This window comes from Drepanopeziza brunnea (assembly GCF_022702325.1).
Source record: "Drepanopeziza brunnea f. sp. 'multigermtubi' strain 214-2 chromosome Unknown ctg19, whole genome shotgun sequence".
NCBI classification, from domain to species: Eukaryota; Fungi; Ascomycota; class Leotiomycetes; order Helotiales; family Drepanopezizaceae; genus Drepanopeziza; species Drepanopeziza brunnea.
The window spans coordinates 2031380-2044274 of record NW_027094082.1 but is presented as its reverse complement, the minus strand read 5'-3'; the positions used below and the strand labels follow the sequence as shown (position 1 = coordinate 2044274).

Genomic DNA, 12895 nt, shown 5'->3' with positions numbered 1-12895 from the left:
TTCGCGCATATAATTGTTGGCCGCATCCATCGTGTTTCCTTGGTTGATTGCGATTTGGGCTTTCGTCAGATCTGATCTTGTTGCTGCTGCTGCCCGCTGCCGCTGCCGCTGCCGCCAGACGCTCCATGTGCGATTCCTCGAGCCCCCTAGCCCCCGACACACATACCCATTCAATATCAGCCATGTCTTCTTCGTCGGAAATGCCTTATCGTCGTCGGTCGTCTCAATACTCTCTCTTCCCTATTTGCTCTCCGGTGCCAGAGGATGAGATGCTGGAGGACCCGACACCAGATACCAATGTTGTTGGCATTTTGAAGAATCATCGCTCAGAAAGCCCGGTTTGGATCCTCGCAAATTCAGCAGCTCCCGTGGTGAAGACAAACGACTTCCAATCGACAACAAACAAAAATCTTCCCGCTTCCAGCGCCCGAGCCGAGAAAGACCCATCGCACGATATGGCTCGACTTATTCCCCTAAGACTTAAAGCTACCCTGGCTTCACCAGCCCTAGACAAACCTCTTCCTCTGTTACCTGCAAGGCGCAAGTCTCCTCCACCTCCTGCGCAGAAGAAAAGTCGACCCGGCTCAGTGACAAACCTGAAGCTATTGCCCTACACGCCGAGGGAGTGGAGCGCAGTTATGGAGGAAGTCAAGGGGCTGTATTCAAAGGGCCAATACAAGAGATGTACGATGCGATGCAAGCAAATCCTCGAAGGCATCAAGGATCCTGTATGTCACGCGTCTCCCCCAACCAGCTCGACATCCCAAATCTATACTGACAGAGCATAAAAGTACAAAATACACCCGTTCTATTCCATCTACCTTTCCTTCTTCGCGGCCAGCTCCTTGGAAATGACAGCCAGTACGCTGCCTAATCACTCCAGCACCAAACTCCTCCTCTACCAGGAATCCCTCGCGCTCTACCAAGTGGCTTTGCAGTTCATTGAGCACGCCTCCTCTAGCTCAGATCATAACTCGGACCTCGCATCCCACCAAACCGCCAAATGCGGCCATGTTCGTCACTCCTCGGTGGCCTCCATCTCGCCCTCCTCCATCTCGTCCGTCTTCTCATCTGCCTCGGCATCGTCCCTCTTCTCCACCGCTTCGTCTCTACCAGACTCCCCGACATTCAATGAAGAAGTTATGAAGCGTAGCTACCCCCCCTCCTCGTCCTTCTCCTCAGAGGAAGAGAGCGAATGCCCCGGACGTCGTTCCAGCCCCAGACGCCGCAAGAAGAAAGTCTCCTTCTCACTGAATCTGCCGACGGTATCCTCCGAGTCCGAGTCAGCCATCCTCCGCACTATAGACATCGCGTTCGACGAGTCAATCCTCCTCTCTTCGTTCCCTTCCCCGCCGCCTAGTGCTGCTGCGGCGGAGGAGCAGGCGCGTGATCCGACGCTCATGTCGCGATCCCCCCCACCGGCGGAAACAACCTCAGCCCCCAAGACGGTACCAACATCCAAATCGGACCATCTCCCCGCGCGACCAAACTCTCCCTACCTCTCGCACCTCGCCGCCGACCTGAAATCTCAGCTCGAGTACCACGTCTCTTCCATCCACGCCCAAATCTCCTCGCTCCCGAAGACCGACACCCATACCGAGACCAGGCAATCGCTTCGCGCTGACACGGCATCTGCGCGGTACTCACGCGCCGCTCCGGGCACGAAACGGAGCGAGGACGCAGGAGAAGGCGCTAGTAGCGAGAAGGAGAAGACGGAGGAGCTAAGGGCGAGGATCGAGCGGCTGAAGAGGGACGGGTGGCAGCGCAAGAGGTTCGATGGGGAGAGGTATCGAAAGCTGTGCGACAGGGCACTTGAGGAAGTTGACGGCCGGGCCGATTTCGGATAGGATGGAGTGGAGTGGTTGAGCTTTTTTCTTTTTCCTCTTTTTTTTCTTTTTTTTTTCCTATGTGGAAGGAATGGGTGGGGGGGCTTGATGGCCGGCTGCTTCTGGTGCGCGAGATGGACTATTTGGACATGAATGGATTGGAGAATGGATTGGATCTGAGCAGATCTGGATCTCGACATGGATAGTCTAACGAACACATGAACGGATGATGAACGGGTGATGAACGTATAAGGAAAACTATGCTTGCTACGATCACAATGAGAATCAACGACTTGCGCATGGCATCACAGTTCTTTCATTCCGTCCATCTCACATATTCCTGGTGCAATTGGATCACGATGTTCACTGCACGGAGTCAAGTATACCAGATCGGAGTCTATCAAAAACGTGATACGTATCAGAGTGTTCTTGTGTTCGTTTCTATACGTTAGCTAGCTCTCGCTTTGCGTCCTCTCTCGTTGTAGAACCAACTACCTACCTACCTACCACCTAACCGTCCCCCAACAAAGCCAGGCTGTCTGTCTGCCTGTCGGCTCCCTCCTCTCTGACCATCACGCGTTAGTTACACCGACTTTTCCCACCGGACTGAAACTTTCCATCCGCAAGAAATCCTTCCATTTCTCAAACCCCCACCTCCCCCCTAAAAAGAATTACGTCTTTTAAGCATAATCACGAGCCGATAAGCAAACGATCCCGTACCGTTGCGAGATGTGTCATACCGTACATACTACAGCATCTAGAAACAATCTGTTCGCGGTCGCGGTCGCGTAGAAATGGGTCCCCCGCACACCTCCCCCCCCCCCCCCCCCCCCCCCCCCCACCAAAAAATATATATATATTTAGATATTAGAAATCGTAATGTGGTGGAGCAGCGAAGCAGATGGAAAGTCGGTGTGGCGCACTCGCAGGAGCCTGAGACGAGACGAGACGGGACGGAGAGGATAGGTAGGTTAGGTAGGTAGGTTAGGTACCTTAGGTACCTACAGTACCAGTAGCTGATAACTAACTCTGTCTTACTGGCGCACGGCTAGAACCTACCGGTACTTACTGTACGTAGCATAGCATAGCCTAGCCTAGCCTACTACCTACTACCGTACCTACTGCATGGAGTAGGCCTAGGCCTAGGCCTTACAGTAAGTACCGGTACCTACGTACTACGTACTACTTAGCAAGCCCATCAATAATCAAAGAGGCCAAGGAAATTCGACAGAAATGCAAAGAGGCGAGAAGAGTTCGAGCGAGCCTATGACGTGCGACAGATACAGATACAAGTACCGTATGTAAAATATCTTTCACCCTTTCACCCCGTCCCCTCTCGCCCACCCGCCGTGTTCGCTGCTCTTTAGTCTGTTGTTATTCTTTTTCTCTTTCGGGTTTTGCTCTCGAAATTTCTATCTGATTTTTATTTTCTCTTTTTTTTTTTTTTTTTTTATTCACGAGAGGGGGAGGGCAGGAGGCGGTGGAGGAGGGATAGGTACCGGTAGGTAGGTAGTTCTCCAGCTCTCCAGCTCTCCAGTTCTCCAAACGTAATGTACTACTACAAGGGCCGATTTGGTGCAAACCCAGTTCAAACCCAGTTCAAACCCAGTAAGTACTACGTATATACTACGTACTACTACTAGTATGTACTAGTAAATACCGGCCGGCCCGATATCCGTCGACGCCGTAAAAACCAAGGATTGATTGGGTTCAAGGCTGGTTGGTAGTGGTGTTCGTCCGCAAGGCTCAACGCTAAAATCGACTCCTCCGTACTGTAAGTAGACATACGGTACCGGTACTGTACCGGGCTTTACTTTACTTACTTACATGAGTACCTAGTAAGTACGGAACCGGGGGTTCAGCCACCCGACCCAAATCCGCATGTACGTACCGGTAGTACTCTCCAGCTACGGATAAGTCACCTTTGTCTGGACCCGAGTGTGCGGAGGAAGCCGTCAGTTCGTGAGTACGGGATGTACGGTCGGGAGGGAAGTCTTGCGTGCAGTAGTCTGTCTCGCAGTAGGTTAAGTCTCACAGTAAGAAAAACCTACCGGTACTGCTCCGTAAGCAGAATCCAATAATATACTACGTATCTGTACATCTACTACGTACATCTACTACATAGTAGTACGTAGTAGTAGTACATCTACGTACTACATCTACCTTTACGAAAACTTCCGTGGAATCCATGTCCCGACAAGTACGTAATCCTCGAGGCTAACTGGAAGCATAAACGGAGAGACCTACTACCTACCTACCTAACCTACCTACCTACCTACTACGGTACCGTACTGTAGGTCCCCTCAAGCGATCAGACGACGACTGACTGACTTGACAGCGCGCGAAACCACAAGTCCAAGAACACCACCCACCACGCACCCAACCCGCAGCACGAGAAAACCCATCCCTCTTTCCCGATCCAGTTTCGCTTTCCTCTCCTCTCCTTGCCTTGATCCAAAACGTCGTTGTCGTCTGAGGTTACCTACCGGACCGACAGTATCGGTTGGTACAAAACCGGGCTACAGTACGAACAGATACCTACTACTACTACCTACCTACCTACCTACTTACCCCGTAGAGTTTTTCTTTTTTTTTACAGACCCGGTATTTGAGCCGGTTTGAACTACGTACTACGTACTACTACGTGCATACGTACATGCCTACTCCGTACTGGCGTTGAACCAAGCGGGAAGAGTGGGCGTGAGCACGGGCATCGGCTCGGCTCGGCTCGCCATCTTTTGTCTATCATTCGCTACGTACTGCTAGTACATACTTGTACTTGTATGCATCAATCCAAATCCAAATCCAAATCCAAATCCGAATCCAAATCCGAATCCAAATCCGAATCCAAATCCAAATCCATATCCAAATCCATATCCAAACCCAAATCCATATCCAAATCCAAATCTAGATCCCAGCCCAGCCCAGCCCAGTCCAGCCCAGTCCAGCCCAGTCCAGTCCAGCCTCAAACTCAACCTCAAACCTCAAACCTCAAACCTCAACTTCCTTCCGATAGGTAATAGATATCGACATATAAAATTCCATCTTCATTCTCTCTCTCTCCTCATTTCCATACACATCCAGTTCTCAACCCCAATCCCAATCCCAACTCCAATCCCAACCCCAACCCCAATCCCACTCCCACTATCCCCATCATTCATTCCACCACCACCGCCTCGTGCAAAATTTGGGGGCTTTGGGGGGGGGGGGGCGGGTGTTTTTTTTTTTAAAAAAAAAAAAAAAAAAAAAAACAAAATATTCACTAAGCGAGCCCGTCTTTCTTTCTTCCCCTTTCCCCCCCCCCCCTACTTCTCGTCGAGGGAGAGAGAGAGGGGAGGTTGGGGGGGCAAAATGGGCCTTCGTACGTACCGAGAGCCGTAGGGCTTCAATCGATGCCATGTTCTATCTACAACAAAGATCCGTACATTGTGTACGTAGATAGATATATGCATATGCACTTGCAATGAGCTCACAAGAGCCGATAGTGCGTGTGTCGGTCAGCTCGTGCGTCTGCGAAAGATGGGAAAAGTAAAGAGACGAAGCAGCAAAGCAGTGCCGCTACACAGCGGAAAGAAGACTCGTAAGATTCAACGGTCACTAGGCTATCGAAGCAGGAGAAGGAAGCACGGAAAAAGGTAACGGCAGTCCCATTTCGGGGTATCGACATCGCCACTGCAAAGAAAGGCGGTAAGGAATGGAAAAAACCCCGAAAATCCCTCAGTCCCTGATTCCCAACACCGTTTCCACTCTATAAATTTGTTCATACCAATTACCTTTTCACTTAGCCTTGGATGCATTCGCCTGCGCCTCTTTTTCAACTTGCTGCTGCTTCTCGGCCTCCTTCATCTCCCGTACCTTTGCAAACACTATCTCTCTGAAGATAGCACCCTTCGCAATCTTGCTCAGGCTTCTCTTGCCTCCGGCGGCGTCGGCTGTAGGCGCAGCGGCAGGGGTGCTAGTCTCCGAGCTCGCTCCAGCATCTTTACCTGAGAGGGCTGCTCCAGCGGCGGCTTTGGCGTCGGTGGGGACGTCGGATTGACCGGGCACGTCGTCTTCGTCATCCTCCTGCATCTTGAGCAGTTCGATGCGGTTAGCCAGCTTCACAATCTCGATGCCGCGGCGTAGGCGTGCTTTCGCAAGATATGTTTTGATCTCGGGAAGCAAGTTGTGGTCGGTTGCGTTCTCTCCGCTGAGCCAGGAGTGACGGAGTGCTTGCTGGAGATTGTCAATACTGGTAATTCTTGACAACATGAAAATGACACACACCTTGCTAGTGGATCTATCATCTGCGTCGGGTTGCAAAAGATGCCCAATGAAGTCCTTAGCATCGTCACTGACATCCTTCCAGTACCGCTCGTGGAAAATGACTCTGGCAGTGCTGCACTCCTCGATGAGCTCTTGGAGGTTCTCGCTGCGGAACGGGGAGTAACCGCAGAGCAACGTGTAGGTGATAACGCCAAGAGACCACATATCGACCGGCTTTCCATGGCCCTTCTTCAACATGACTTCGGGGGCAGCGTAGCCGAATGACCCCGCCATGGTTGTGAGTACTTCATTTTTCGAGTCCAGCATCTTTGCGATTCCGAAATCTGCGAGCACGAGGTCCGATCCGGGTTTAGGTGTTAGGTAGAGTAGGTTTTCGGGTTTGAGATCTAAGGATGCCAGACTTCAGAAACAGTCTGAACAGGATGACAAGCGGATTTACCTCTGTGGACGACATTGTTATCGTGCAGGTAATCGACGGCTTCAAGAACCTGCCGAATGGTCTGCGAGGCATCCTTTTCTGTGAACTTTCCCTGCTCGCAGATACGGTCAAACAGCTCTCCTCCAGTCGCAAGTTGGGTGACAATGTAGTATTTGTCCTGCATTGCGTCAGCTTCCTCCAGATCCAGCGCCACCTTCTAAAGCCTACCCTCGATTCAAACCAGTCTACGAACTTGACGATATGTGGGTGCTTCATCCGCTGCAACATCTCGAGCTCGTCGTAGACCATCTGCTCGTTGCCCTTGACATTCTTCTTCAGGATAATCTTCACGGCCACCTTGCCCGCAGGCCCGTCTGCCTCTCTGACGATACCATATGTTCCCGCACCGAGCGTCCGTCCGAAGCGGTACTTGGCCCTATTGACGGCTTAGCAGACTCACACGCAGCTGGGTTTGAAATGCTTTACTTTTTGTCGTAACTTTCAGGCTGGCCGTGAAGCTTGTTGAGCATATTAGAGACTGGATGGCGGGAACAAGGAGACATGGTCAGCTAACGCCTCGTAGGTCTAGGTGCGCAGAGGCAGTGTAGGAATAATAGAACGTCCAGCGCTCCCCGCGAGAATCTCGACATCTGCTCATACAGAAGGGAATATGCTGGACCGCCGGGCTGCGAGCTACGAACTGCGAACTGCGAACTGCGAACTGCTCGACTCTGACGAGGGGAAGGAGCCCCGGAGCGGGGTGGGGTGTAACTCACAACTCATCGTGGCTGCCAAATCCAGATCCAGAACCGGCTCTCAAATTCGATTGTGTGTAAGCTGTCGTGGGACTTGAAGCTGTAGCACGGATACTAGGTACACGTTGTCTCGACTCGGGTCGATTTTAAAGGGTTGTGGACTTTGAGTATGAGTTGGTATTACCTCGCACGTTGGTGGGGCTGGGCAGGTCTGGGGCTGCGTTAGCCCGCGGTGTGGAAAGCAGTCGTCGTTGAACACAGAGCGCAGGAAAGGGTATTTGAGGTACGTTAGATGGATTTCTGAGAAATTGAGAAAAGCAAAGGCACTATCACAAACTCGCTCTGCACATCAAGGAGATGATGCTGGACTGGACTGGCATGGCAGGAAAGTCAGATGTTGAATTGGGGTACCGGTAGGTAGAGGGGTCAGATACCGTAGCGGTAGCTCAGTGTCAGAGAGAGGTCCGAACCGGTACCGGTAGAGGTCGATATCACGTGGATGCATACCTCTATTATTTGCCTTCTCTCAAGTTGTGTCTGGCCGTGGAAGCTGGAGCGTAGAATTTGGCTTTGCGCATCGGTTGATAAACAATACTTGACCGGAATCACCATGTCCTTATACGCATGATGCGAGGTGTACCGGCAAGTGTGTGAAGTCCTGATTCACTTGTCCATGTCATATCCGGTTGCTATCGATAAGCTCCTGCCACGCGCTAGCGCTAGGCACCTTATACGAACCGAGTAAATAACGACGATTTAACCCTTCTTAACGGTACCCCGACTGGCCTGGACATTTCACGATATTCAATCCTCGACCTCACACATCTTCTCCAATTGCCTGTGTGTATTTGTTAAGACCTCCCAATCTAGAGATCTCCAAGTTCTCCTCTATCCCAAGCTCGACACCGCATCAGAAGACGCCTCTCCCGCTCCGGAATCCACCCAAGGCAAAATGACCAGTTTCGCATCGAAGAGACTGTCGAAGGAGCTGTCGAAGGTGCGCACTTGTCCTTGCCCCTCGACACAAAAGGGGAGGGAATTGCTGATCACAGTACAGATCCACGGCACGCTCCCGCCAGGAATCGAGCTGGTCAGCGCAGAGGGATTCCAAGAATGGCAACTCGACATCAAAGTCCTTGACGCAAACCCGCTGTACATGAACAAGACCTTCCGCCTGAAGTTCAAGTTCAGCCCGCAATACCCCATTGGTAAGTTTAAAGGGAAAAAGAAAAAAAAAAAAAACACTCCCTCCTGTTTTCTCATCCCACCTGCCCGGTACCGAAATCCCCATCTCCCCATCCTCAATTCCCATCCTCAATCCCCAACCCCGCTACTACCCCTCCCCCCCCCCCCCCCCCCCTCGAACTTACACACTCAACTAACCACCTCCTCCCGGTCCTCCTCAGAACCGCCCGAGGTAATCTTCGCCCAGTCGACCGACCGCCCGATACCCATGCACCCACACATTTACTCCAACGGCATCATCTGCCTCGACCTGCTCGGCCAGCAGGGTTGGAGCCCCGTGCAGAACGTGGAGAGCATCTGCATGTCCCTCCAGAGCATGCTGACCGGCAACACGAAGGACGAGCGTCCCGAGGGCGACCAGCAGTTCGTTGCCAACAACAAGCGGAGACCGCGCGACATCGATTTCTACTATCACGATAATACCGTCTAGCCCGCGCGCTCGGGGTATCCGCAAGGGAGGCTGATGAGGCAGGGCAGGAGGGGTTCAGCAGTGGGTTAATCTTCTTTGGAAAGACAACAGAGGTGGCAGGAGATGTGCGCGGCAAATATGATTCAGTAGGGGCGTTTGGGGCATGTACTTTTTGGTTGGAGCAGCCAGACCCTTGGTGTTCGTAGTAGTGGTTATTGGACTGGTCCGTCATGGGCTTCTCCAGATGCGCATTCTAGCATGGCGTATGGATTCACTACCTTCCTCTTCCTTTTTTTTTTCTTCCAGCAAAAATGTGCTCCCCAGGCGAATCTGGAAATAAAGTGAATGGACGAGTACCAGCAATTTGCTATCTCTTTGGCGTTTCATCTCCCTGAATGTCTTATCTCGTATGGCTTTCATTTCGCTTCTTCTAACTACGCTCGGTGATAGCTTCGTGCATACTTCTCTACTTTCGTTTCTCTGTTTAAAAGGCTGTGTGACGGGTAGTAACGCGGTAGCAAGCTACGGAGAGCCAACAGCAACAAGCAGCAGCAACCGTGGTAATGGTCCTGGGAGATCATATCCCTGCTAAGTTTTACAGCCCTGTGTCTATCTTACCCCATAGGGATGCGGCAACATTCCGCAGCTCTTGACATACCCCGGGGTTCCTTAATCAACTTTCGCGAGTAAAATTCAGAACGAGAAGCGGGGGAGCAAGTCCAAGTGCGTAACCGGGTTACCGGAACGGTATGGAGTAGAGAGTGCGTCTTGTCCTTTCACGTCCTCAAAACTCCCAATCGTCGTCTTCGTCTTTCATGGACTCGATGGCCCAGTTGAACTTTTCCCGAAGTGTCTTGGAGAAGAATTTTTCGATGGGGACGTCGAACTTCTTGGCGAAGATGACAGTGAGCCGCGGGTCAATATAATTCTGGAAAGAGTTAGCATCCTACTTCCGGCTTTCGATTGGCTTAACCTACGATCTTACTGGTACCGAGCGCGACCTCCTTGTTGCCCTCTCGGTCTTCCGCCTGAAGTCTCATGGTAGTGATACGATCGTCCAACTTCTTGATGGCAGCCTCGTACTTTTCGACTGATGGGCCCTTGCCTTCAGGCTCAACCTTCTTCGTCTTGTTTTCTTTCTTGAACTTCTTCTCCAAGTCATCAGCAACCCCAAGTCTCTCCTTCAACTCTTTGGCCTTCATTTCTTTACCACCTTCAGCGACCAGCTTTTCGTTGTCCTTCTCGAACTTCTTTTCGATCTTCGTACGTTGCTCTTGGACAAGGAAAGCTTGGTGTTCGATAATCCAGTCCTGGTCGAGATCTTCGTGAAGTTTGAACCACTCAGCCCCCTTCTTCTTCTTTTGCTTCGGGTCAACGTCAAGGATCATTTGCTTCAATCGCCATTGTTGGTATTGAAGACCTTTGATCTATAAAACGTTAGAAAGAGTAGAGGCCTCTCAAGTTCTGAAAAAAACCTACTCGATCAGTCATCTTTTCCATCTGGGCCTGATGGCTGGCACCGACACTGCGCTTGTGATTACACAGGACCGCAACTTCTCGATTGCAATCATTGTACAGCTTGACTTTTTCTTGAATGGAAAGATTTTTGACTTTGAGAGCCTGTAGTGTTTTGGACATAGTCCAGGAAGCGTTGTAGGTACGGAACACTTTCGCACTGAGACCAGGCATGTAACTTGTCAGATGCTTGTTAAGTTGGGTCGTCTATTCTTGTCAGCTTTGATTCAGCACGTCAAGGCGCGCACACTTACAGTGAGACGATCGAAGATATCATCACCCTCCTGCTTTGGTGGCTTTTTGAAGAGCTTCAAGTTCTTGAAAACTTTGTCTTCGACGGCAACTTCATCGTAATATCTGATACTGTCTTTTCCAAGGAAATCGAAAATAACGATATTGGGAGGCTTGAGAGTGATGTGTTCGTACTTCAAGGAGCAACAACCAACTGTCTCAGCTTCGTTTTCGGCGTCCTTCTCATTGCCGGCACGTAATGCCAGTCTGTCAATCAAGTAGACTGCAGTGGCTCGCTGTCGGTCTGCCATTAGCTCAGCACCAAGATCCCGGGTATATTCCTTTCGGATGTGATCAATGTGCTTCTTGAGCTCTCGCGCCTTCTCAAATTTCTTGAAGTCGCTTTGGCCTTTGACGCTGCTCTTCGCGGCTAGCTGGACGTATTTGTGCGCACCATTGATATTTTCCTGCCACATCACAAGCCAGCTGACCTTGTTATCGTGCCGAACCTCCTTCCAATTGTACCCTTCTGGTGGAGGTGGCACAGTGGCCTCCTTACCGATGTTTATGATGACTTGGTTTGGGTAGACGCGGCGCTTCACTTTTCCGGTCTTGGGATGTGCACCACGACCTCTGAAGAGCCCAGGTGGCTCAACTCGGAAGTTTCCAACTTGCTCCTTGCGACCATCCCATAGGCAGTGAGTGTACGGGGCTTCGACTTCGTCTTTCTCGGCCTTTTCGGCTTTCTTTTCAGCAGCTGAGCGCGCCTTCCTAGCTTGGCTCTTGCCATCATAGTAGGCGAAGATTTGCTTGAAGTCGAGCTTAGAAAACTCCTTGATGTTGATCTTTTCCCCATTAGGACCTTTCGCCCCTCCGGTCTTCTTGACTTCGTCCGTGAAATCTTGAAAGAAATTTTTCTGGAAGGTAGGGTTTTCGACGTTCAGGGTTGAGTTGAGCATGGCACCAAAGAAGCCAGCAATCTCTTCGGCCTCTACTGATAGCGTGACTGGAACACCATCGTAGAGGAGCTTGACGTTTTTCGGGAGCGGCTCGTAAGGAGGAGGGAATATCACTCCGTTGTGTTGCAAGGTTTCCCATTTGATGCTGTCATCCTCCTTCTTCTCTTCATCCCACCATCGATGTACCTCCTCCTGCTCTTCCTCACTCTCTTGTTGCTGCTTGCCCTTCTTGATCGGCGAGGCGTCCTCGGATTTGACTTTGCCGTTGGCGACTTTCTTACTAGCGGCCTTAGCAGAAACCTTTTTGGCGAGTGGCACATCAGAGTCGGACTCCTCTTTTTTGACACCATTCTTTTTCGCAGAAGAGCCATTCGAATTCGGTGCCTTCGCCTTCGCCTTGCTCTCCTTGGCCCGAATTTTCTTAGCTTCAACAGCCGCGTCCTTCTCAATGGCAGCTTTCTTATTCGCTAATTTGCTGGTCAAGGGCTCGTCATCAGAGGAGCCGTTTCCAACAAGATCCCTTCTAGAAACCTTGGGTGGCAGCTTCCCACCCCTCTTCTTAGCGGCCGCAAGGGGAGCATCGTCGTCCGAGTCGGATTCCACGATCTTCTTCGATGCTTTTGTCTTTTGTCGCTTGGCCTGGTGCGAGTATTAGTATGAGTGCAAAAATTGCAGGCAGAAGACCGAGTTTCATTCGCAGGGATAGCGTTGGGAGGGCATACCAAGGGAGCTTCGCTATCGCTGTCACTGGCAGCATCATTGTAATTGATAGACTTCGAGGTGCTGTTCCTTGCCTTGCGCTTGAAGTTGCCATTCGTCGCAGACCCATCGACGTCCATTTTGTCCTCGAGGACAGGACCATTTCGGATAGACACACCCGCGGGGGCGGAAGGGCCCGAGGGCCCAGCATTATCCATTGCTCTGTCCTCGGACTTAGAGATATGCGCCTGGGAGACTGCGGGAGTGAATTGTTAGCTTTGTTGACTTTGGCAAGGTGTTTAAAGAGTTGCATGTCGCAGTGAGGTGTGAGGCACCCGAAGTGGTATGCGCGGGTCAGGTAAAGAAGGTTGTTGAGGGCATTCGACATGCGACTTCCGGGAAGGTGAATGGCTGAAGACTCACGTTTGCCATTTCTGGCGAGAGGCATATCGTCATCCGAGTCTGACGACATCTTGAATGGAAATGGAGATCGACACGGAAGTTTTGGCGGAGGTGGGATTGGCGGGTGAGGAGGGTAAACCGAGGGTTTGACTTGGGTGAGACGGCGGAAT

The 12895-nt window shown here is 51.3% G+C and overlaps 4 protein-coding genes across 4 annotated transcripts; 2 read left to right on the top strand and 2 right to left on the bottom strand.

Annotated features, from left to right (window-relative positions):
• Positions 1-182: 182 nt before the first annotated feature.
• Positions 183-1847, top strand: L3040_009361 (uncharacterized protein; the record flags this gene model as incomplete). The annotated part of the gene is made up of 2 exons (XM_007290263.1): positions 183-728; positions 792-1847. 2 exons carry the CDS (start codon positions 183-185, stop codon positions 1845-1847), a joined length of 1602 nt encoding a protein of 533 aa, XP_007290325.1.
• A 3756-nt stretch (positions 1848-5603) lies between these two features.
• Positions 5604-7293, bottom strand: L3040_009360 (uncharacterized protein; the record flags this gene model as incomplete). The annotated part of the gene is made up of 6 exons (XM_007290264.2): positions 5604-6041; positions 6093-6478; positions 6532-6688; positions 6739-6946; positions 6997-7048; positions 7287-7293. 6 exons carry the CDS (start codon positions 7291-7293, stop codon positions 5604-5606), a joined length of 1248 nt encoding a protein of 415 aa, XP_007290326.2.
• A 924-nt stretch (positions 7294-8217) lies between these two features.
• On the top strand, positions 8218-8940 carry L3040_009359 (uncharacterized protein; the record flags this gene model as incomplete). Its single annotated transcript, XM_007290265.2, has 3 exons — positions 8218-8262; positions 8323-8473; positions 8672-8940. 3 exons carry the CDS (start codon positions 8218-8220, stop codon positions 8938-8940), a joined length of 465 nt encoding a protein of 154 aa, XP_007290327.2.
• A 763-nt stretch (positions 8941-9703) lies between these two features.
• On the bottom strand, positions 9704-12795 carry L3040_009358 (uncharacterized protein; the record flags this gene model as incomplete). The annotated part of the gene is made up of 6 exons (XM_007290266.1): positions 9704-9847; positions 9897-10346; positions 10399-10641; positions 10689-12263; positions 12347-12579; positions 12747-12795. 6 exons carry the CDS (start codon positions 12793-12795, stop codon positions 9704-9706), a joined length of 2694 nt encoding a protein of 897 aa, XP_007290328.1.
• Between the last annotated feature and the right edge of the window lie 100 nt (positions 12796-12895).